The following is a 27480-nucleotide window of genomic DNA, read 5'->3' on the forward strand; positions in this document are numbered from 1 at the left end:
AAAATCAATTTTGCGAAAACCCATGTACTGTAAAACACTTCATGCCTCGATGCCCTAAATCCCCTGACTCTGTCGAACCGAGTGATCGAATCATCGCATTCTCCTCTACGGACGCGACTCGCGGCGCCTCACCGGGGCCCGAAGCGGCAACATTCTGAGTTTTGAGAATAGGTGTCTCGGAAGAATCTCGGGCGGGCGGTGGTTTGACTCTGTGAGGAATGAAGTAATAAGAGAACGAACGCATCAAACTCCGGTGATAACTGTCATCAAGCGGAGGCGATACGGTTGGCTCGGCCATGTGCTGCGGATGCATCAACCGCGCTTGCCTACTCTACGAGGCATCAGGTTCTCGACGTCCCGAACGTCCACTGCTGACTGTTCATCGGCAATTCGTGTCGGAACTGCGGGACGCGAACCTGTCTCGGGAGGATGCGCAGGAACTGGCAGCCGACAGAGATGCTCGGAGGATCTTTGTGGACATGGAATAATGAATGAAAGCTCTGAATGCAACTGGCACGCTACACGCGTGTGAGATGGCGGTTGGCGCATTCGCCTACCATTCTCGAGGTCCCAGGTGCGGTTCCTGGCAGAACGGACGTAAACTATTGATGAAACAGCAATACTTCGTTTTCCGAAAGGGGAATGATGATGATGCCACGCGCGGAATAGGAGGTACGCGGGACAAGGGAGATCGAGTGCGGTCTGGAGAAGCCACCGAGATGTGGTCCTGCGGAAGAGTACCGAGAACCACGCGGAGGCATCACATTACAAATGACGAAGTCTCAGACGGGATCGGCGAAGATCGGCACTTCCTAAAGCCGTATCAAAATTCGTGACAATTGAATCGGTCATATTTTACGCCACCAACTTCGGTGGCATACTTATGCGGAAGCGTACTTTTCTGTGAGGAACGATTGGAGTCACGAACCGCGGGCGCAGAGGACGACGAGGGGAGATATGAAGACACTCCGACCGGCCACTTGAACGGGCGCAGTTCCTAATATAAATTTTGTTGCGTATTTCCGCGGGTTGAACAAGAGTTTACGTACTCGTATAAGCGCGGCAATTTCAGTGCTCCCGACAAAAATATTAATAATTAGTCGAGTTTTGTATAATAAATCATTAAATTGAAAGTGCGCATAATTAAACATAACTTGTTTCTCGTATAAGACATAATATTTCTATTGATAGTGTCTGAAGTGTAAAAACAAAACTTTTAATTTATTCAGTGATCAATTTGACGGATTACCCACACGAATTCAACTAATATGAATCCGATATGCGGCGAGTGTAGTGAGGTGGCGACGGCCGACAAGTCATTTAAGTGCACTTCGTGCAAAGTGACCTTCCATTTTGCATGCGGCGGAACGAGCGAGGCGACCTACAGAAGACTGGGCCAGGAGCGGCGCAACACTTTAAAATGCACCGAATGTAAAAAGGATGCCTCACTTCACAAAATCATCGACCGACAATTTAATGAATTTAGAAATGATATTTTGAATATATTGAAGAAAAACATTGATGATATTAATGACAAATATGACAAAATGTTCACCGGTTTGCACAGCGAGATCGAACTACTGAAAAAATCGGTTGACAATATCCAAAAAATCAAGCCGGAGGTGGATAAGATAAAGAACAGTATGCAGCTGATTGAAGGATTTCCTGATAGTCTCCAGAACATCCGAGACAATAACAAGAAAAATGAAGATAGGATTGCCGAACTGGAACGCAAAATCGAATACGAAGAAAGAAAAAAGAACCAAAACTATCTCGAGTTCCGAGGCATTCCGGAGTTGACGGATGAAACGGGACAAGAGCTCAAAAACATTGTATCTAATATCTGTAAAGTAACTAAATCAAGCCTGGATATGAAGGATGTCGAGGCTGCATACAGAATAACTCCTAAAAAGACTAGCATCAGTCAGAGGAACGCTTCCCCGAGGACTGTGGTGGTTAAACTTTTTAATAATTTTGAAAAATCTAAATTTCTGATGGACTTGAAAAAGTATAATAACTTATGTGAATGTGCTGGGGATAGGCTCAATACAGCAATGATTGGTTTGGCGGGCGTAAAATCACCGATCTATGTGTCCGAACATTTAACAGTTCGCGCTAAACGACTGTGGTACCTGGCTCGACTGGCGGCTAGAGAGCGCAGCTATAGGTATGTTTGGACTAAAGACGGCTTGATTTTTATAAAAAAAGATGAAAATTCACGTCCTATACTAGTAGATTCTGAGAATATTATTAATCAATTGTGACTCTTTGTTAAAACATCCCTCGATCTTTATACATCGTTTATTCTAATTTTAATTATTATTTACTTATCTTTATTCTTGTTTTTGATGGAAATGTTTAATTACGATTCCATACTACAACAAAAGTATTACAACAAACATAAACCCATACGCACGATAACAAATTCGCCTTTCCGCTATAATTATTTAATTACAAAAATTTTGAGGTACAACATCAAAGTCAATATACTAATATTTTTTTATCATACCAGTAGATATGGTCTACTGGGAATACTTGTATTTTCATACACTATTATTGGTTCTACTCAAAATGGTTAACACTTTTTACGAGGAACAGGATGAAACAGTACCTTCTAGTAAAAATATTGTTTTTGAAACCTTAAATGAAGCGTTATCGTATCACTGGGGATCGACAAAGTTAAACATAATTCATCAAAACATACGTACCATGGAAAATCTGGATGATTTTTTGACGTTCTTGGATATTGTTAAATCAAGGGTTATATTCGACATTCTTATTTTTTCTGAGTGTAGATTGCACGAAGCATATATGTCCAAGCAGGTTTTAGGTTATATGGAATATCATTCACAAAATTATTTAAATCAAAATAGTGGAGTCGTAGTATACGTTAGGGATAGCATGCGCGCTGATGTGAGGGAAATATGCATGGAACAAGGTAATTGTTTAAAAATTGTGATTGAAGATGATATATGCATATTTGCGATATATAGGTCTCCATCTTATAGTAATATTGACACATTCTTGGAGTCTTTGCATCTCCTCCTCCGGCAGTGCAGTGGGGCCATGCGGAGCATCATCATAGGGGACATTAATATTAATACGCTGGGCCAAAGGCACAGGCAGTGTGAAGACTACTTGTGCGTTATGGCTGAACACAATTTCATATGTAACATAGACGCACCGACAAGAGTGCAAGGTACCTCTGAATCTTGCCTTGACCATATCAATACTCGTAACGTGCACAATTCTCTTACATTTATTATACAGAACACTATAACCGATCATTACACCACCGGTATTAGTATCCGAATAAACACGCCAAAAAAGAAAGTTAATAAATTTACAAATTCAATAAACTATTCAAATCTTTCAAGGGACCTCGAATCCGAGTTGTGGGAGGACATACTTCAACAAACTGACACTGACAAAGCGATGAATATTTTTGTAAAAAAAATTGAACATTACGTTGATAAAAATACTTTCAGTAAGTCGGTGGCACACAAAAAATTTCATCTTACTCCTTGGATTACGGATAGTATTGTAAAATCAATTCATAAGAGAAATCACTTACATAAAATAGCAAAAAAAGATCCACTTAATGACAGTAAACAAAAATATTATTTAAAATACAGAAATGTGTGTAAATATGTTATTAGAAGAGCAAAGGAGATATATTATAAAAATCTCCTGAGTAACAATAATTCTCCGGGTAAAATCTGGGAAACAATTCGAGAAATTACAAAAACTAAATCAAAAAAGGGGCCTGAAATTACATCTATAATTTTGCCAGACTCTACAAATACTAATGATCCCCAAATAATAGCCCATATTGCCAATGAATATTTTACTACAGTAGGCTCTAAATTATCTGAAGCTATATTATGTGAATCCAAACTGAATGAATGTAATCTAGCATCATCTATTAATGTCAAGAACATAATGCCATCGTTTCAACTAAATAAAATATCAGAACAAGAAATCATTAAAATTATCACTAGTCTAAAAAAAACGTATTCCAAGGGTCCTGACGTTATTAATACTCTTATGTTAAAACAATTTAAAAATTTCATTGCCAAACCTCTGTCGCACATTTTCAATCTAAGTTTCTCATCAGGAATTTTTCCAACACAACTTAAACAATCAATAGTGCAACCAATCTTTAAATCGGGTGATCAACAGCATATAGAAAATTACAGACCAATATCGTTGGTAAGTGCATATTCAAAAGTATTGGAGAAAGCATTCAAAAATAGACTTAGCGATTATGTAGAGAGTAAAAACTTACTTAGTGACAACCAATTTGGATTTAGACCAGGTAAAAGCACAGATGACGCAATAAAAAAATTAACCGGAGCATTAGTAAACAACATTAATAATGGTAAGAAAACACTTGCAATTTTTCTTGATTTGGCAAAAGCGTTTGACACCATATCGCACAAAATTCTTTTAAAAAGAGTTGAAAACATTGGGATCACAGGTAGACCTCTAAATTGGTTACACAGTTTCATTTCCAACAGATTACAGAGGGTTAAAATTGGAGAATGCAGCAGTACTGCTTTAGAAATAAATTTTGGGGTACCACAGGGTAGTACGCTAGGACCTTTGCTGTTTATTATATATATAAACGAATTGTGTAATTTAAATATTAACGCTCGTATAATCACCTTTGCAGACGATACAGTTCTTGTATTTGAAGGTGATAATTGGGAGGAAACACATGTTAAGGCCGAAACAGGAATGAATATTCTTAAAAACTGGCTCAAAGATAATTTGCTGACACTAAACTCAAAGAAAACAAAATACGTAAAGTTCAGCCCAAATATAAAAGGCCTACCAAGAATAGAATTAAGGATAAAAATTCATAATACAAATTGTAACACGCTCACCAGCTGTAATTGCTACCATCTAGAATGTGTACAAGACATCAAATATTTAGGAATCTTTATTGACGCACACCTTAACTGGAGAAAACATATTAACTATTTAGTAGGTAGAGTTAGGAAACTAATATATATCTTTATAACACTGCGTAACATATTATCCATTGTAGATATTAAAAGTATATACTATGGTTTGTGCAACTCTGTTTTGGCCTACGGTTGTATTTGTTGGGGAGGAGCTGCCAAGACTATTCTTGATCCCTTGGTTAAGGTACATAAATCAATATTGAGGATAATATTGCGAAAACCGTACAATCATCCGAGTGAAGGCCTTTTCAAATCCTTAGACGTCCTTGGCTTAAGGCAAATCTACATAACGAAAGTAATACTTGACATCCACAAAAATAGGAGCACTCAGGTGACTGTGAGTCACGCGCACTCAACCAGGAGTACAGTAAGAAACGATTTGGTGATTCCAATAGCACGTATAGCGGTATTCCAAAAATCATTTCTATATAACGGACCTAAACTATACAACCTGATACCGTCATTTTGGAAATCTGATAAACCATCAGTTTTGAAGAGAAATTTAAAAATTTGGTTGACAGACATTGGAAGTAAGGAATCGGAGAATTTATTGAAGATAGTAATCTAAATATTATGCTATCCCATTGAATCATGTATAAATTTATTGTATTTTCGCATGTGCATATATATTGTGTATGAATGTATGTATATATATGTATGTATATGTATGTATATGTGTGTATATATGTATGTATGTGTATATGTATGTACGAAGTATGTATGCTTTATATTTATGTATTTAATTGTATTTTTACATTTAATGTAAACTTATTATTTTTTTTTCTTCTCTTTTCTTCTCTTTTGTTTTTTTTTTTTATTTCTTCAATATTGTTTTTTATTTATAGGAAAAATATTCGTAAACCATATTTGCCGCAACAAATCGGTTTCTTAGAACAGGCATTTGCCCATATAGGAACCGATTGCAACATTAGGCGTATTAATATTTCTGGCTTGCCGACCCTTCATATACTGAGCCTACTCCTAGTACTAGCAGAATTTGCCAGAGTGTTTTTTGTGCCATTTTGTAACATTGTATGTATAAACTAATAAATAAATAAATAAAAAAAAAAAAAAAAAAAAAAAAGTTGAAAAGAGCCGCTTGTAGCCGAGAGAGATTCATTTATTTAACAAATTTACGGACAATCTCCAATTTAAACTAATTATATAACGAAAAACAATAATAATAGAGTAACAATATTATAAGGAATACAACAAAGAAAAGCAAAGACAAGGTAATACATTAGACAGGCATTATGGAATCCAGGTAAATCCTACAAATATACAGTCAATTTATTGGGAATGTTTCTTCAACCTATTTGTAAAAAAAATTACAATCAAAATAATTTTGATCTTGATTTTCATTTACAAATATAATCATTCTGGGTAGAGGCGCGTGGAAACCATAATTGGTCTTATGATGACCGTGGAACAGAACTTCATTATTTCTGAGTCTACGTGAAGGAACATTAAGAGATATTTGTTGGAGAATAGTCGGGACATGAAATAAACTATTGAGTATCTTAAACATGCAAATTAAATCTGCATTAAATCGACGTTGTGAGAGACTGGATATATTCAGGAAAAATTCCACGTCGGTATAGTTATAGTGATCTCTTGTGATTCCTAGTTTGTACGCAATTTTTATTATAAATTTATGCTGAACTGATTCGATGCGATTTATATGAGTAACATATGAAGGAGACCATATTACGGAGGCGTATTCGAGAATGGGACAAACCAATGAGCGGTAAAGTGTTTTTAGAGATAATATATTTTCAAAATCGGATGTAGCTCTGTAGATGCGGATGTTTCGTGTAAGTTGAAGGCAGAAAACGAAGAGTAGTGTGAATTGAAAAATCCTCGCCTCCGGTTGAGCTGAATTTCCAGGCACGTCCTCGGCGCGAGGCTCCGCGTCGCGATAAACAAGTGGATTCCGATTACGAGACAGCAGTCGCCTATTTACTATTATATTTCGCTCCCGCGTATTGTGAGCAAAGTTGCGTCACACCGCGCCATGGGAGAAGTTCGGTATGAACAATCTCTCGCGTGGGAACTTGTAACGATAATCCGGCGCAAATTATAGCTATATTTAGCACTGCCCGCGTAACAATATTAAAACGCGAATACTTTCATTTTCCGTAAGAACTTATGGCGAGCGAACTTGCTAGAATTTCAGTTCTGAATCGCAATATTTCGTATGAAAACTTCGCAGAGTTCACGCAGGTATAATGAGCTGCGGTCTCCTAAGCGCTCCCCCTGCGTACGAGGATTCTACATTTGTTTTCCAGAGGATTACAACAATTAATTGGACTTCGTTTTCAAAACCTCGAATGTCGCAAATCAGCATTTCTTTTTCGATTGCAAATCAACGATTGAATTGCTTAAATTAAGAAATTATACCGACCACTTTCGTAACGGCAAGGCGACCGTTGTCGTTTTATGCGATTAGCCAAACTTCGTTACTCCGCCTGTGTCTCGATTATGAACGCTATCTTCATCTGTATATATCGAGACGGTATACTTAACTTCTGTACTATCTGTATCTTACCTCGGTATGATCTACATACTTGTCATATCGACATTGTATGATACTAGCCAATGGAATGACCGCAAACAATTAGTCCGCGTTCCTTACGTCATTAACATTTTAAAAGTTCTAATTTATCTTTTAAATAGGCTTCTGTAGTAAAAAGTGCTCACTTCAAAGCGATTATAAACTCCAATAAATCCCAATTCAAGAAAAAAATGCTCGGTTGAACATGAATTTTGCGTGACTTTTGGAAATCACGCAGACGGCACGCTTAACGATCGTCTGTCGACCAATCGACTACAAAGCCGGCTCCTATAACGTCTCGATACATACACTCGGAAGATAGCAAAACAGATAATAACTAAATTATTTTTTTACAGTGGTAACTTTCTGACGCATATAATCTGTGTCTGTCGCCTAGATACTCTTATTTGTTAATAGGAGAGAATCTAGCGACATTGTTTTCACATCTAAGCGCTCGTTTTATTAAAGTGGCAGCTATGTCGGAATTTAATTCGATTTCAAAATTTACTTATTTCTCTCTCATATTTTTAATAGGCTTTTAAGAAAAAAAAGTGCCAACCTCAAAACGATAAAATAAATCATAATAAAAGGAAAAATTGCTCGGTTGAGAAAAATTTTCGACACTTTGAATGCGTAGATAAACGTATTGAGGGGTTCCAGACCCGTCTGTACAAAATGATGTACTTACATCAAAACTTGATGGTGGGGGTATCGGTAGTGTACCTTTATAGTCGGTCGGAAGACTTTATCTTTAACTATGACGTCATACTGAAGCTATGTATAGATATGTGTACCGTGACGTACGCTTCCCCTTGTTTCATATCGATGTACCTTATTCAAAACTTGAAGGTGGGGGGTCGGTAGTATATCTTTATAATAGCTAGAGGGAATTTATCTTCAACTATACCGTCAAGGTGAAGGTATGACGTCTTTATCTTCCCATCATAATCGAGGCCCAGATATTGCTCCTAGCGTAGTTACGTAGTATTCGTAATCCATCGCTTGACGGGTCCAACTCTAATAAAGCCTTCGATGGCTTACGGCTTTACTGCTTCGCGGATACGGGGCGAATAGATCGCGGCTAAAGAAATTAAACATTTCAACTATCTACCGAGATTTCTACAAAAGTCACTTTAGTTGCAAAAATATCTTAATTAAATATCATACTACCCTATGTATTTTTATTGCTCTCTCACGGGTGCATTCATACGCATCGTCCTAATCCACACGACACGATTAAATTGGGGTGAATTTTTACAGTCGGGTGGTGATCCCGCGGCTGGTGTAGCGGACTCGCGGATCAGAGGTCCGAGGTTCGAACCCCACTTTACCCGGACTTCATTGCCATTTTCTGATACGGAGTTATTTGTAACTTGTTAAAAATGACCACGAAATCGAAATATTTGGGTACATCATATGAACGCTAAAAAATATTCGAAAAAATATTTTTTTTTCCGTGGCCGGGTGGATGAAGAATACATTTCTGCGTATGCAAGTGAACGAGTGTTTTCAATTTGACGCCTACTCTCGGGTCTCGGGTAAAAATCTTGAAATAGGAAATCAAAAAAACAAGAGCCCTTTCTTACCCACCTTGCCGAACTTGAAGATAGAGGATCTGTAGCGTATCTTCATAATCCCGCGGGAGAATTTATCTTCAACTATACCGGCATGGTAAAGGTATGACTTCCGTATATTCCGACTGTAATTGCCTCCCTGGGCTTCGATTACAAATGCTATCGTCAGACGGAATAAAGTAAAATCGATATTTATGTACGAAAATGTGTATATTTGGACACAAATTTAAAGATCTCCGTCGGTTATCCGTAATTGTACATGTTTCGAAAACGTACATATATGCTATTTTTCATTGAGAAAACTCAATTTTACTCTGTAGATAAAATTAAAGATAAATATTAACTTTTCATTGTGAAACGGGCCCTGAAACATTTAGGTAGAAATTATAAGGAATTAAATGAAATAATCCGATTGGGATCCATAAAAAAACGAATGTTGTCTGTAAACATTCAAAAACCACCTTTTTTTATACACAAAAAAATAACCTCTGTCCATATTTTTGTATCCGCATTCTCGGCGAATGCAACCCTGGTGATGGATAAAAAAAACATTTACGCTCCTAACTTTTTGTTCTTAATAAATTGAAGATTTTATGAGCTATAAACCTTCTCGCGGCAAAGACGTACATTTATCCGAAAACCGCACGTAAATCGGTCTGTTAGTTATCTAGTCCATCGAGGAGAACCATTCGAACATTGCCTTGTATATAAAGATTTTATATTAAATTATGTAATATTATTAAAAATTAGAAACTAAAAAAATATAAAAAACTTTTCCCCACCAGCCATAATTTGAGCTCGCGTCTCACTCCTCTATTCGACTCCTTAGTTTTGTTCGCTAACACGTAGGAACATCCAAGAACTAATTAAAGATCCACTAAAATTAGAAAGCGCTTTTGGAAGCTGCTATTGTTATTACAAAACTAGATTGCTAATGCTAATAATTCTATCACGAGCGGGTAGCGCACAACAGGTGATACTCGCGTATAGTACGCGCAGATGGACTCGTGGGTAGTATAGTCCGTTTTCTCGCCGGAGTAATTTATCCCGGGGAGGTCAACGCCTGGACAAGCCGCGTGCTGCCGCCGCCTACCGCCTGCGCTGGGCAGTGGGCGTACATTACTGCAATACTGCAGCATCACACGGAAATCATGCAACTTAACTGACTCGAAAAAGTTCCATTTCCAGGAGAGACAGAAAAACTAAATTTTATTTTTTTTTATTTGTCTTTTCACCCTTTAAACCCATGCCGATATTATATTCAATGTTCTGATCCACCGGTTGCGAAATAATAATGTGCTGTTCCTCGATCAGCACAGCGCAAACTATGGCTCGCATGCACCAATGTCCCGATTGTGTCGTATTGTAAACTCGAGACAAGATCTGGACTTTTTTGGTGTAAGTCTTTATACGAGTAGATTTAAAAATTCACTAAGATAGACCGGATCTTGTCTCGAGGTAGTATTTTTTTTTTGTCCTAGCTTTAATTTTATTTTATTAGTGCCTGTATTTATTATAAAAAAATGTATTTACCATTGTTAGAATTGACTGCATAAGTCCGTCAAATAAATAAATAAATATCGTATAAGATAAGTCGGGGGAAGATGCCTAATGAGGGAAGATGCGCAAGCTCACCTTGTTTTTTCCCTCGTCACTAAATGTCACTGTAATTACCGTTTTAGTAGTTACTCTTTAGTAGCCCATTAGTATTGAATGTATTTTAGGAAAAACATTTCGAAAAAACGAGGTATGTACCCCTTTTTTTATATTCTATATAATTAAACATAATTTAAATTGACTATTATTATTCAGAATGTCTATTTAGTACCATTTATCTGGATTTCATTGCATAATAACATGCTGCGTGTACAAGATTTTGATGTTCGAGGTTATGTTGTGTGCTCCTGGGATTTATTGATGAATTTTCCCCCATCGATGGGGGAAGATGCCATTTTGAGTAAATAGTTTGTTTAAATGTCAATAAACGCTTATTGTCTCCCTTTATATTATATTAAACAAAGTTTATTAGTTAAATTAAATTATATTATTCTTTTTTAAGACCGACAACAATGCCGAGGACGTATATTAGAACGACTTTCAGAGCCTAATGGACGGAAAATAGGCTTAAATTTGCTTTTCAAGATATACCAAATAATGCGGGAAGTGTCTATGAGATATCAAAACGTCGCAACATTCCTCTTAGGACACTTATACGCCATTTTACCACCTGGTTTACTTAAAGAATCGGGATCAGTACTAATTATTTTTTATGGTGATGTCGATTTGTTAGATTTCATTGCCAATAGTGAAATAATTATGATCCTGACTGCTGAGATGGAAGTTCCAAACTATAAGGTGCTAGAACCCCGATACAAGGTAGGTAATTGCATTCATTGTATTAGGGTTCGGTGGCAAAGTAGATAAAGATAAAGCGTCCCGCGAACCAGACCAATTCGAGCGTTCATCTGCCAACAGGCAAGTAGTGCGATCAGACTCAGTTCAAAAAATGGCAAACGCAAATCTTCATAATGCATACAGGCACAATAACTCTATAAAATACGAATAAAGAAAATTAAAACTAAGATAAAAAAAAACAAAAAATTACTACCTCGAGACAAGATCTGGTCTATCTTAGTAACTGTTTAAATCTAGAAAGACTTGCACCAAAAAAGTCCACATCCCGTCTCGAGTTTACAATGCGACACGATCGGGACATCGATGCATGCGAGCCATAGTTTGCGCTGTGCTGATCAGGGAACAGCGCATTATTATTTCGCAACCGGCGGATCGGGAAATCGAATGCCACTTGTTCCAGTAATAATGTGATTTAATTTTTATTATAAATACACGCGCAATTACCAATAACGTCCTTGTCTTCTGAGCGATTGTAAAAACAAAAAAGTATTTTCTCAGGCCAGGGCCAGACCCCGCGGCGCGCCGACTTGCAAGTGCGCGAGATGGCAGATAGCGGATTGAATGTGCTGTGAGCTTGTCCCGGTGGAATAATACGCCCGCGTTCACAAACACAACATTTTCCCAGCCTCGCGCAATGCTTCATGTAACAGCTTACCATAGAAATTACCAAACAATGCAATATGGGAATTCGTTTTTTCTAAGCACTTAAAGTACGCGCAAAATTAACATTCCTACATCTTACTATTATAGGTTCGATTGTAATCAAATTGTCAAACGAACTAACCATACGATGGCATGTAGAATACGAAATTCACCTACAGACAGTTTATTGCACATTATTTGAGACCCAAGTCCCAACTCCGTGGGACTAAAAGTCCCGTGTTGATTTGGGACGAGCAATTAGTCGACACGGACCCGTGAGAATATCATCGCAAATATTTTATAGGATCAGAAACATAACAATAATAATAACGACAATAAAACAAATATACGGCACATCGATATGGTAAACAGTAAACTCAAACATTCGGGAAATCATCAAGGAGTTTCCTACTCAAATCCCTCCCATTGAGGAAAATCCAGTCCTTAACTCCTCTCAAAAAAATAGTGTTTGTCCTTGAGAGCTCAATACGGTTTTCCGAAATATTGAACACTCTCGGTGCGATAAAGAACGAAGAACATCGACCGATCTTACGACTTTATATAAAATAATAAAACCAATGTTCGATACCCCTGATCTACTTAAGTTGATTTCATTCTATGTACCACTTAGGTTAAGCAGAACATCTACAATATTTTATGGTCGAAATTCTCGAACGGTAGCTCAATATATTGTTAGATTACAGAATACTGGGAATGAATATGCATCATATTTTGATATATTTAGTTTATCTCTGCCTAACTTAAAAAATAAAGTGACCAACATATTTTTATCAAAAAGAGCAAATTAACTGCAGGAAATTGGGTTGGAATAGTTATAATTTGATTGATTAATGTATTTTATTATTATATAATTTCTTTAATATAAATATATATTTCAAGTAATTTATAATGTGTATAGTACGAGTATATTAATATTTCATACTCGATTTTTTAAATATTTTTTTTTAAGCACTCTTTATACCACATATGTGTAAATGGCAGAAATGCCGTATATAAATAAATAAAAAGGAGAAATGTCTCTCAGCAAACGTCGGACGGGTTCGGGCTCCGGGAAAACCTCGTGCGAACATTTTGCTGAGATCTCTCCTTACTTCCGGTCCCTTGTTTCCCCTTAGAAGCACGCACGAGTCCGTATAAGAGCTAAATACTTCAATAAACCAGTGATGTGTGAATGTCTAAACAGATACTGTCGATTCGGTCGTAAAACAAACTTTCCTTAGATAAAAATTAACTGTTTCGCCAACTAGTTCTAATGAGGAAGTTCAAAGTTGGATGTTTTTTAATATATTGTTACCAGATTTTGTTACTATTAAACTGAGCCAAATATGTTATTAAATGTTTTTAATGTATCGTATCTGAAGTTTATCCGCATGTGATGTCATAAGCTCTCTTCCGCTTCTTCTTGGCCGGTTGACGGTACATAAACCGGAAATCTTCCGCAACTCTCTTATCATCGGTTGATTAATATCGTTATATCTTTAATCTTCGCAAATTTGACCACATAACCGAGTATCGCACGCAACTACACTGGCTCAGTATCAGGCATGGAAGAAACATTCACATTCTATCACTTCTTCACAATATCTCACTTCGCCTGTTTATCTGAGAGAGCTCATCCAACCTCTTTCACAACGCGGACTATCTCTTCGTTCTAGTAACGAGAGGACCCTTTTAATACCCTGTCATCGCTCTAATTTTCTTGCCTCCTCTTTCGCAGTAGAACCAACTCGATTGTGGAATAATCTACCCACTAATGTTAGAGACGCCCCTGCTTTATTTACATTTAAGTCAAGATTGAAATGTCACTATCTAAATATTTAAATTGTTCCTTTATCCTTCTTCTTTCCTTCCTAACCCCTATCCACTCTTCATAGTATAGTGTTGATTTTTTTTAAATATATTTATTTATTTTTGTTAATCTTTGCTTTTAATTTTTGTATAAAATTTGTAAAATTCAATATGTCCATGTGTTTATAATTTTCTCAAACTGAACGGTTTGGGTAGGTAGGAAGAAATTGCCTTAAGGCAATATGCCCGCCCTTATATGTATATTATGTGTATTTGTATATAAAGTGTCAAATAAAATAAATAAATAATATTTAATTTAATAAAATAAATAAAACAACTTTGTTTTTAACCACTAATTTTTACTTTTCACCGACCGGTTTCAAAGCGCTTACGTTACGTAAACCTTGACAAAGAAGCTTGTTTGCTTTGAAACCGGTCGGTGAAAAATAAAAATTAGTGGTTTTTTAAATTTTTTTTATTTATTTACAATTTTAAAAAACCCGTTAGGGTTACATTAGAAATTTTATATTGTCTAGTCATTTTATGTCTCGTCTAGTCTAGTTAGTTCAGTCATCATGTGCTTTTTCAGATTGATTTTAAATTTGTCTCCATTAAAAGTTTTCAAGTAGTAAGGTAGGTCGTTGTAGTGTTTAAGTCCATTATGTAGTATTTTTGACTGTCCTGTGTTTGTCTTTGCTTTTTCAATATGATAGTGTTTTTGTTGTCTGGTGTTATATTTGTGTATGTCAGCATTTTCGACTAATATTATGTCGTCGTCTTGTATGTTTCCCAGTGTTATTTTGTGCACAATTTTTAAGGTCTCAATTTTAGTCAAGTAGTTTATGTCAAACTGGTGCGTTTTTTTGTACAGTTCAGTTCAGAGGTCAGGTAGGGTAGGTTGTATGTTAGTTTAAGAATTTTATTTTGTTGTCTTTTTAAAGATTAAAGAAAGTTAAAAACAAAGTTGTTTTATTTATTTTATCATAATGAATAACCACAAAGTTAGTGCTTCAAATATAAACTTAATATTTAATTTGTTTATTTAAAAATATCAAGTACAAAGAAGAAGTACTTCGACGAACTTATTGCTAAAAACAATATCTTCCAGCCAACCAAAAAACAGTCCGGTCAAAAGAAGAGATTGGTCAAAATGTTGTACTAAAAAAACATAAATATATATTATAAGATACATACGAGTACATATGTTAAAATAAAATATTGAAAAAAACCTGATAAATTCAAAATAACAGCTGTTTTTGTTTGGTTGGGAGAATATGTTTCTTTTTTGGGTGATACCGTGTGTGTTGGATTTGTTCCGACGTTTCGGTTACCTCGCAAATGCAATGATATACTGCGTAGAGTTAAATTATTTATTTACTAACGCCCAAAGGGCTTTTTATATATTCTGAGGTATTAAGCAATTTAAATATATAAAAATGAAATTTAAAATTAAAAAAATAAGTATTTTTAATATTTAAAGCATCAACTTTGTGGTAAAACGTTTTACTAAATGTTATTAAATATTTGTATAAAACGACTTACCGACTTTTCTATGTCTAAAGGTTTCGTCAGGACACCGATTAAACCAACCATTCAACCCATTATACCTATCCACCTTCACCATAGTTGTTTCGGCTTGCATTTTAATAAGCGCATGCGCTGATTGGGACAAACGTGAACTGATTAGATTATGAAAATACTTTATGTTGTTTGAGAAATATTTGAAAAAAGCGAGAAGGGATAGAAGGAGGAGCTTGAGTTTAATAGGTTTAGGGTGACCATTACAATGGAACATCGTATAACGGGCTATATTGAAAGGTTGTTTGATTATTGATCGAAGGAACATTATTTTTCAAAGCTTTCCTAATGTGAAATATTTCCATATTATTTACTTTTAACCCTTTACAAATTTTATGTATGTAAGATTTCAACTCCTGTATTTTTATTAAAGTCAAGATTAAAATTGATTAGGTGATTTTCAAATTCGGAGAAATCGTTATTGAGAAGACACCTCATATGTTCTTTAATACGAATATCAAAATTTCTCGATGTTCTTCCAAATATATTTTTAGATAACATTGAGAGTAAAATATTAAACTCTAATAATATTTTAATTTAAAATGTCTTCTTACGGAAACGGTATGTCGATAATATATTTTGTATTAGAACAGAACTTCAATTTACTTAATTTCTTAATTTTATAAATACTTATGATGACAAAACTAAATTCACCTTAAAAGTCCAAAAAGACAACAAATTAAGAAAGATAAATGTTGATATTAATTAATTGTGCGTAAGTTATTGAAGGTATTTGCGAATCTCTGGTTGTAATCAGCGTTAGCTTTAGTTATCTCGAAATGAATCTCGAATAACTACCCCGCGTGGGTGTGGCGGATAAACCGAGACGGCGCTGGCGCATCAGCAGCCCGCTGGTGATATTCCAAACGCTCTCGCGGCCATAGAAAAAGCTTTTGTCTCGCGTATTTACATGCAAAATACGGTAGATTAATGTGTTTTCTACAAACGCGAGAGCGGTTCAGAATAGCGCCGCAGGTTTGTCGACTCTCGTACGAGTCTAGGGAACCTAATTAAAGAGGTAGGTACTCATAATAACAACGATCCGTCGGAGCGGGCGCGGGCGCGGGCGCGGGCGAGAAGCAAACTGGCCATGCCCGTGCGAGTACACGTCGTACACGACACACGACTAAAGTAGGTCGCCGCCAAACTGGCTCACTCGTATGTTATATAATGTCATAATGAATCACAATGTATTGTGCGCACTTTCGATCGTGTAGCTCCAGCTGGACATGGACAATGGACGTGGACAATGTATGTACACTGTATCGGTCTTCAGTCTTATGTCTTTAGTGAAGTAAAGACTCCCGCACCGACAGAATGAGAGATCTGCGCTTCCCGAAACCGAATTCTTCTTCGCGTGTCATGTCGAGTCTCCTCGACGTTGACGATCACTCGGGAGAAAGCTTCCCTATCCTGAGCAGTGCGAAACAGCTCCTCCGCAGTTCTAATCCTGGTCCATGCTCGGATGTTTCGAAGCCAGGAAAGCTGTTTTCTTCCGACCCCTCTACGTCCCTCGATCTTCCCCTTCGTGACAAGCTGAAGTATAGCATATTTATCACCTACAACGCATATTTTAAATATGATATCTCACGGAGCTTTTTTTTATACGAGTTGCTTTATTATTTACCTTGCCTATAATATACAAGGTTTATATTTCAAAAGAGGATTTTTCTGCAATAAAATTTCTTTAAATATATCTAAACTGTTGGGATCAGGAGGGATATACTAATGTGGGACAATCAGGAACTTCTCAGTATTTGCTCATGTGGAGAGAAAACCACTTAAAACTCTTCAAGAGAAGCCGGCCTGTTGGCAGCAGTCAACAGGCCTTCCGTTCCACTAGAGGAGTGTTCGGCATTTCGTTCCCTACTTTGGTTTATTTTACCAATTGCCTGCACTATATTGACCGTGTATGATATTAACTCTCGTGCGAGTTCTTTATTACCTAGTAGGTCTTCACCCAAGCTTCTGCATCGCGCCTCCAGCTGTTGTCTTTAATAGCTGAAAAGGGGACAATGCATCAACAGGTGAGGGACATCTCGAGGAGTTTCACCCCGCATGGGTAGCTGTCGATCTCGGAGAGCTCAAAGCGATGCAGGTAGCTCATGAACCCACCATGACCCGTAAGCATCTGGGTGAGCTCGTAGCCAGCATTTTGCATTATCCTGAAATCATAGGCATGGAAAATGGTAGGGAAAAACATTTTAGTTATACTTCCGGTAGGTTCACTTAAATAACGATCGTTCCACGGAGCTTGTCGGTGGTGAATAGTTCTCTATTCGTATCGGCTCTACGTAATACTTCATTGTTGGTTATCATATCGTACTAGAGTTATCATAAAACAGGGGCACAATTGTTAAAAATTCTTTAAATGAGAGAAGTATGAAAGTGTGCCTTAAAAACATCCTTTTATTTGGAGAACCAAATTCACCCATTAAGTTTAATCTCATTTCGCCAGAGTGCTATACTGCCTTTGTCACATTGGCAGAATAACATTTATTTATTTATTTTTTAAGGAAATCATACAAGGTACAAAAGAACAATTAAAAAAAGTAAGACCAATTACAGATTTCACACTAATTTATTATGAATGCAGGAGGAGAGGGAAAAAAATAATTAAATTCTAAAAAAAGTAAAAATGTAAATATTAAATAAAAAGCACATAAAAGGGAGAAGACATTGTATAGCTCCAACTCTACTCTCCTCCTTCTCTCTCTGCTTCCATGAACATTTATATTTCTTTGATCAAAAATTCACAACCAACAATAATTAATTAAATGCAGGTAGTAAGTACTAATTAAGTATTAATTAACATGATATGATTCTTCAAAACGCTTTAAAAGTCTCTCGTTAAAAAATTACAAAATAGTATATTGTGCCCTTGTCTCGCCGAAGGTACGGTATCGGTCCAAGATATGTTTAACATTCTACGGTGGATCCACATTTCAAACGCTCGAAGGCGCATTATAATATTGACTTTAAGAGTCCGCGCAGAGGCGTGACAGAGATACCGCACAGTAAGACTTACCATGTATAACATTTGACCATTCGTTGTCTCAGCTTAAGGTTTATGTTATCGTCACAAAGAAGATTTTTCATTTTGTTAAATGCTGTCCGGAGCGCTTCTGTTATACGTTTTATCTCAGTGTCGGAGTCTACATTTTCAATGATGATACTATAGGACGGGTGCGCGTGAGTTGATTTGAGGTTAAATGAGAAAGATGGATTACAATTGAAGTTATTTATTAAACAGTTACACACGAGTTACATCCTATTATATAGTACAAAAGGATTTTACAATAGCGAACACTTGGCGAGGAGCTGGTGGACGGGCGACACGAAATGCCAAGATGAAATGTGAATGTTCTTTCGATGCACGACGTTTAAATTCTTGTCCGAGCTGACGTTGCATCGGATTACGCGTTGCCGGGCGAACCGATTTAGATTTTGTTTAAGAAACACAGTATCAGAAAGAAATTTTCTGCGTATAAATTTGTTTTTTTTTTCAAAATATTTACCATATTTGTATACCGTACGTCTGAAGATAAAACTGGGCGTTTTTAGGGTTTCGGGTGGTCCTTGCTCCTACTTTTGTAATCGATAAATAAAACAAACTATAGAGGACATGCTGATGGTAAATATATATAGCGTGTAAAAAAATCATAGTTCTAGTTCCATAATCCAGGGAGAAAACACATTAGTGCGTTCGTACGAAGAAAGGTCATACCGCGCATGCTCTTAAAATTTCACGCAAGAAGACCTTTATATTTATGTAAGTTATTTGTTTTACTTACACGTCACTGTTTTGTTAACAGCGTCAATATTTCAATTGAGAGTAATACGTACTTACTAATAGTTACGATGGATTTCGACAGGAGTATGTACACAACCTTGAATTTGAAATCGGCTGTATACCCAACATACATATTATACTTACCTCTAGACTCACAAGTGGGCACAGATTTCACGTCTTATAACTCGGGTATGAGGTCGCGTCTGTTCGGCGGTATTCCCGATGCCTGCACTATGCGGTGTAGTGTGTCTTCGCGGATAGGCACGCTCCGCAAGCGGACGGTCAATATGGACACTGTACGCGGCGCCGTATCGGGAGGGCGAGGAAGGCCGAGCCGCTCGCAAGAAGGTCACCCGCCAGCTGGAGCCGGAGAAGATTCTCCGCTGACTTTGACACATTTCAATATGTTAAGTATTTCGGCCGACTTCGATCGACCGAGGCGACGCCGCGCCGAATGTGTGTTTGTCGGAGTCAAAACAAATAATACGATGCCGAGTATCCGCGAACAGAATACAAGTACAGCGCAGTATGTAATATTGTGTTTCCCTCGCAAAACGATTGACGAACGATCTAATGAGTTTTAACGTTTCTATCTTCCATTGTTAACGAAAATATTTACGCTTAAATAAGTACGAATCGGCAGATAAAATATCCCGCCGGAAAGGGGACACAATATGCAGGACGAGCACAAGCTCGCAGAAAGTGAGCTCCGAATTTGCAGAACTTGCGAAGGCCTTGTTCGGACGTTCGAGATGACGGTTCTTCTTCTTCTCCTTGTTTCCTCGTATATTGTATCCCAGGGGTATATTTATTCTCCCAATATTCATAAATTTTATTTTTGCGATATTTAATTTCAATTTATTAACTTTTAACCGTTTTGATGTATTTCCTAAAACATAATAATCTTGTTTATCACTTTACTTTACTTCGTGGAACGCATACTTCGTGTAGGACGTGGTCCCAGCGTTCGTAAAGAAATGTGATTCGAAGCTTTTTTTAATTATTATTTTTTTTAATCAAAATATTTTCTTGTTACAGAGAGACTTGGGAGAAGGTGAACCTGACGTGGCACGACAACGGGACCCTCTCGTACCACCAGAAGAAGACGTACGTCTACGACGACGTGAACTCCGCGGGCTCGGAGGACGACGTCGTGGTCGTTCCCAATATCCCCATGCTGGTGAGTGCGCCCCCTGCCCCCGTACCCCGTACTGATGGGCCCGATGATCTGTCACACGATCAATAAATGAAAGAAATGCGGATAGGCGGAATGGTTAATGTTACGCAGTGTGTAAAGGATCACTTAAACGCAAGTTCCCGAACTTATTTGACCCACTGCCCCCTTTTCAGAACAAACATTACTTCATGCCCCTTAATGTACTTTGTTAAATATACACGTATATGTAATATGTATAATAGAAAATGGATGATTTTTTTATATGCAGATCTGCGGTATGTTGTAATCCGATAACTAGTATTTAAATGAGGAAGTTCAGTGTTACCGAAAATTGGATATAAAAAATATTTTCTTACGCGCAGTAAAAATTGAAGCATTCAATTGTACGTCGAAGTTTCTTGAAAATGTATGAAAAAAATTAAAAAAAACCTTTTTAATAAAAAAGGAACTACTTTAAACGACGTCACTGGTTCTTCGGAATCATCCTATTATAGAGTGTTGTGATAGATTTCCGGTTTATGGAAAATTAACTAACCAATCAAAAGAACTCACCGAAGAGAGTTTGTGACATCCCACGCGGAGTAATTTCAAAATTACAAAACTTTACAAAATCATAGCGCTAATTCTACGATTCATAAAAGCATTTTTTTTAACACTGAACTTTGCCATTGTTAAAGTATTTATCAAATTATAATAGTGAGACAGACAGATGAATCTGGATATGCCATCAATTTATGAATGTTTTGCAATAAAATTTCGCCAAAATACAAAAGTAGTAATTGGATACTTTTTTATTCTAAAAATGTATTTTAGAATTTGAAAAATGTGGAAATTAAGTTTCAATTAATGTAACGGAATATAAATAATAGTGTAGTTTGCTAACCAATCATGAGCGAATAATGTCTGAGAATCAGTAAAATAGAATTAATTTTTAATGCTAGGGAAGAGAGCCTGGTGTTTTGCGATATATTTTTTTTCTGTATCAGGCTCTGTTTAAATATTATTATTTAATCTTTTTTCTTCAAATGCCCCCCTACTTCAGGGGATACGCCCACTTTTGGAACCTGCGACTTAAATCAACCGATGACATTCTTCTCGTGTCGTATTTGACTGACAGCGCAGAGCGCAGTTTCCCTACCAGCTACCCAACTGTGAAACTGCAGAAGAAAGGATGAAAACTGAGTAAAAATAAATTCTCAGACTAACGTACCAGATATATAGATAAAGAAAAACTTAAATTACGAAGCAAAAAATATTGAAAATAACAGAGATATGGCAAACATTGTTTTAATAAGTCTCATAAAACAAAAAATAAATTTGTGTGCTATCTACAGACGACCAAATAAAACCGAAGTACATAGTTTCATAAATCTTCTAGAAACCCAAATACTTCCGTATGGAAATAAAGGAAAAACAATAATAGTTGGGGATTTTAATATCAATATATTAGAAAAAGACAATGTACTAACAAATGAATATGTAAATAGCCTAATATCTAATAATTATGTAATTCTTAACGAAATTTCACTTGAAAAATATACAAGATGGAATCACAGAGGAGAAAATTCGGTTATTGATCATGTATTAACAAATTTTGTAGAAGCTAAATATACAATAGACTACACAGATACTCCACTAAGTGATCACAGAGCACTCTATCTAAATACAGATATACCTATCGAAAGACAAAAAATATTTAAACAAAAATACACCTTAGAAATAACAGATTATGTCAAATTAAAAGAAAATCTCGTGGCGAAAATACAAGAAGTTAATAGTTTTAAACAGTTACAAGACATTATCCAAAACGAAATAAAAAAGAACACAAAAACCAAGGTGAGAAACTTCACAACGTCAATAAAGGAGGGTTGGCTAACTAAAAACATATTTCAAAAAATAAAAAATAAAAATCAAGTATATAAAAAAATGATTAAAGAAAGAAATAACAGTCAACTTGTAACCGAACTAAAAAATATTCAAAAAGATTTAAGAAATGAAATCAGAAAATCAAAAAAACAATATTACCAGAATTATATAAAATCAGCAGAAGGCAGCAGCAATAAACTTTGGAAAATAATAAAAAATATCAAGTCTGGAGAAAAATTGCAGTCAGCTAGTATAAAAGAAATGAATGTAAAAGATGGGATTTTCACAAATGATGAAGAAGAAATATCAAACATTATCAATGAATATTACTCCAATGTAGGCCAAAAACTTGCAAGTAAATTAGATGGACCATGTCTAAACATATCAGAAAAACGAAGAAGAAAAATAAATAGTACCTTTTTTCTTAGACCAACAACGACAAAAGAAGTGTGTAAAATAATTGACAATCTTAAAAAAAATGCATCGCCAGGATATGATAAAATTAAACCTTCACTCATAAAAAATCTCAAAGATATTTTAAGCCCGGTCGTATCAAAATTACTAAGAACTAAAGACTGCAAGAATAACTCCTATATTTAAAGATGGAGATCGAACGGAACCTAGTAACTATAGACCTATAGCAAATTTAACTGTATTTAATAAAATCTTTGAAAAATGTATTCATAAACGATTAATGGGACATATTAAAAATCTTAATACAATATGCTTAAACCAACATGGTTTTCAAGAAAAAAAAGGAACTGGAACCGCTCTAGTAAATTTGATTAATTATATTCAAACAAATATGGATGCTAAAATTCCAACCACAGGAGTAATATTAGATTTTAAAAAAGCTTTTGATACGGTTCACATTGAGACCATGATAAAAAAATTAAATGATATAGGAGTAAAATCTCAAAAATACAAACTATTAAAATCATACTTAACAAATCGGAAGCAGTATACCTTTGTAAATGAAAAAAAAAGTAAAATACAAACAGTAAATTTTGGAGTCCCACAAGGATCTATTTTGGGTCCACTGTTATATATTTTATATATTAATGACTTATCACTGTATAATTTTAAAGGGAAAATTATTATGTATGCCGACGACATTGGACTTTTTTATAAAAATCAAACAGACGTATTAACAAACAATGACATAAACGAAGACCTTACTATATTGACTAAATGGACAAACACAAACTTACTTACACTTAATGAAAAAAAATGCAATATTATCCATTTTGAGTCTAGAAAAAAATGTCACAAAGTAGATGCTTACATAAATAATGAACGACTAACTGATATTGAACATGTTAAATATTTAGGACTAACAATAGACAGACAATTGACATGGACAATTCATATCAACAATTTAATTAGCAAAGTGGCAACTTTATCGAGTCTATTTTTTAAAATCAAAAACTTTGTTCCAATAAAGGAAAAAAATTTAATGTATGAAGCATATGTTAAAACTAAAATATGTTATATGCAACTACTATGGGGAACAGGATATCAAAATGACATAAACAGACTACAAAGACAGCAAAATAAAATATTAAAGTTAGTATATGACCTTCCCTATCTAACAGCAACTAAAGAACTTTTTGAACAAACTAAACAATTAAACGTAACTGAACTCTTTAAACTAGAATCTTTAAAATTTATTCATAAATTAGCCACTGATGTAATTGTAGACGAAGAATTAAAACTTGAAAAAAATTGTAGTAAACATGAACACAATACGAGAATTTCAGAAAAATATCATACACAATCTTTTAAAACGAGAAAAGGATAATCGAGACTTATAAACCATGGACTGAAATTATACAATAAACTACCAGACAAAACTAAACAAAAGACTCAGGCAACCTTTACAAAAGATGTTAAAAATATTATTATTAACAGTAGAATTTGAATTTTAAAAGTGAAAACATTTTGTTAAATGTATGTTTATCAATAAAATTTAAATAAAAATAAAAAAAATAAAAAAAAAATATCGAAGTTCAGCGGATGTCTCTCTTAACGCGCGTGTCGTGTCATGTTGCAGAGCGCGACGTCGCAGTCGAAGCACGCGGCGCGCTTCCTGCGGCTGGCCATGGCGTCCATCATGGACATCCTGAAGATAAAGCCCTTCGTGGAGGTGTCGGTGGGTCAGCTGCTGTGGGGCTACGAGGACCCTCTGCTGAAGCTCGCCAAGGACGTCGTGCCCAAGGAACAGAAGCTGCCCTACGAAGAGTTCGGACTCCTATACGGGGTAAATACCTACTCTCGATACTCTCATTAATCATATTTTAATACATTTACAGTGTGGCCTCTGAATGCGCGATGGGGTACCATTGTAGGGTGGGACTGCTTAGTTTTCTCATTTCAAGGGTCAATAAGAAATTAAAGTTATCTTTTTTTTTTAATTCATTATTACGCCAACATCCCAATTTAAGATTCGACCGTGTTAAAAAATATATCCGGCAAGTAGCGCCCCGCAAGTGGCCAGTACAGACACTTCTGAAGAGTCGACAGCGACTCTTTCCAGCATGGCTATATTGGCTATGGATACGCTGGTTATCACTCGGCGAATATTGTCCTTTAATAATCACAGTTTGAGTATGTATGAGTGGTGGCAGTAGTCTTGTGGTAAGTCTGCTGCTTTCGGGTACACCGCCGGTGACCGGCCTCGAGGGTCACCTGGGGGTGCTCCAGAGAGTAAATGCTGACGTTTCCTATCACTGTCGACATAAAGGGGTTTGATCTGGGTGATGGATTTATTTATTTATACTTTTCCTTGTCCCTACCGTGTCGACGATGAGGGGGAGTTTAAAGTTTAGAGCGAGGGTGAAAGAGACATTAAAAATTGTGAATGTAAATATTTGTTCGCGCTTTTTCTTACTAAACTTGGTTAGTAGAGGAAGAAATATAATATAATTAATTGGTAATGGAAAAAAAATGCTCGCTTGTTCGAGTAAATCCGAAGAAAGACATTCAGTCTTTAAAACGGATTCGGATATGTGGCGCTTTCAATGTCCTTCAGTCGAGCGAGGCTACTTCTTGATCGGTGAATACGATGGATTTGAGATACCTCTATAAAAAAAGTCGCAAATGGCTAAATCAGGCGCCCAAGGAAGTGTTACCCCCACGAAAGCCCCATTGCAGTTCGCGCCGAGTGTTCCGCGACTACGTCTAGCTGAAACCTCACATTCCCGGCGTGCATTTCGTCGAGATTTCGCTTACTAGATCGAAAAAAAGACTGCCTCAGGCCTCGGTGCATCGGGTCGATATCGTCGGCCGTTCGACTCCACACGACGATCGATCGTCGGCCAGCAACGCGAGCTCGAAGGGCAATATTAAAATTAGCGCGGAACGGTCGCCGCAGGACGACGATCGAGCGCGCGCTGTCACTTCGTCCGACGCACGTTCGGTACTGAGGTGAAAGCGCTACCTGCAAATTTCACCTCACGATCCGCTTAAGTAATAAGTTTCCATAATGTGTTTTCAGAAAAACGGCACATCGAATGACCGGATCAGCGTGTTCACGGGAGCCAGTGACATCACCAAGTTCGGGCTGGTGGACACCTTCAACGGCCACAAGAAGCTGCTGCAGTACTCCGGCGACGCTTGCTCCAGAATCGACGGCTCCGACGGCTCCATCTTCCCGCCGCACATCACCAAGAACACCACCATTCGCATCTTCGACAAGGATCTGTGCCGGCTGCTGCCGCTCAGGTATGAGAAATATTGTCACTTTCGGAATGAACGTCCGATTAACATTTATTAGGTTCTTTTGTATTTATTTAAAATTTATGCAGCGCCTACTCTACCCAATTAGTAGACTTCACGGTGTACTCGTACTGGTTATTGCTCAATCGTTATATTTGCACGTGTGCGGCAGCACAATCTCCGTAAATTCATCATCCATGTTTTACTGGCTATCGAGGCAATGTCATCACCCATCTTTTCCGTGGCCTTCCGATGCTTCTTTCGTTTGCCCACGGTCTCCTCTTTATCATTCCGAGTGTCCGCCTGCCATCATTTTTCTCTGGTTCGGCGCTTTATTTCTTCATTTCGTATTCTGTCTACTAGACATACCGAGCATCTGTTTTTCATCGAATCGTTGAGTGCATTTTAGTTTCTGGCTACTTGTCTGTGTTACAGACATGGTTTCTAGTCCGTACGTCGTCACTAGCAATACACACGATTCATAGACTTGTCTTTTTAAGCTTCACTGGGACTTGTCTATTTTCAAAAGTTTATTTTCGTTTGCCGAAAGCTGCTCAACTTAGCTCTATTCTTTTTGGCAACTCCGCCATCTGGTTATCTTCACCGAGTTTGACATTGTGTCCTAGATATATGTATTCATCAACCAGTTCGATTTTATTATTGTTAACGAAAATGTCTCTCCCTGTTGGACTCATAATCTTTGTTTTATGACTATTTATTTCCAAACCGATCCTTTTTGAACCCTCATGTAGTTCCATAATCATTTCGCCCAGTTCATCCGCGTCTTTACTTATGACCGCTATGTCATCTGTGAATCTGAAGTGACTCGCGTATATGCCATCGTTCTTTACACCCTTATTCTCCCAATTAAGGGTTTTAAATACATCCTCGAAGGCCAGTGTAAAAAAGACCTTTAGCGATATTGCGTCCCTTTGTCGGACTCCTTTCTCGATTTCTATTTTATCCATTTTAGTGTCCTAGTCAATCCTCTCACCGTAGTATCGTTGTCATGAATGAATTTATCAATCTAATAAATGATTCTATAATCAACTCTGGCTGTTTGGAGTGCTCAAGTAACTTACAGACGTCTATTTGTTTGACGAGTTTGTCGTTTAATCCACCGACCCGGTTGCCGTCGTTCGTAACATCCTCGTATGACTCTCCTCAGGTTCGAGAAGGAAGTGACGGTGGAAGGAGACATCCTGGGATATCGCTTCACGCCTCCCGAGGACGTGTTCGCAGACCCGGCGACCAACCCGGACAACCAGTGCTTCTGTCCGCACGGCCCGCCCTGCGCTCCCAGCGGCCTCAACAACGTCTCGCTCTGCCAATACGGTAACTTACGAATACTCATTTACTTACATATTTATGGAATATGCATAATA

General features: G+C 36.8%; 1 protein-coding gene across 17 annotated transcripts in view; it reads left to right on the forward strand.

Moving 5' to 3' along the window:
- The window catches only part of LOC148275635 (scavenger receptor class B member 1-like), a 169881-nt gene that overhangs the window by 137210 nt on the left and 5191 nt on the right, over window positions 1-27480 (forward strand). For all 17 annotated transcript variants that reach the window (XM_088235422.1, XM_088235418.1, XM_088235419.1 and 14 more), the window contains exons 5-8: window positions 20374-20515; window positions 24432-24638; window positions 25875-26101; window positions 27264-27430. In XM_088235422.1, coding sequence (XP_088091548.1) covers window positions 20374-20515; window positions 24432-24638; window positions 25875-26101; window positions 27264-27430 — 743 coding nt within the window. The remainder of the gene's footprint in view (window positions 1-20373; window positions 20516-24431; window positions 24639-25874; window positions 26102-27263; window positions 27431-27480) is intronic.

This window comes from Micrasema longulum, unplaced genomic scaffold (genome assembly GCF_059751315.1).
Source record: "Micrasema longulum isolate JH-2025_06_02 unplaced genomic scaffold, ASM5975131v1 h1tg001372l, whole genome shotgun sequence".
Taxonomy (NCBI): Eukaryota; Metazoa; Arthropoda; class Insecta; order Trichoptera; family Brachycentridae; genus Micrasema; species Micrasema longulum.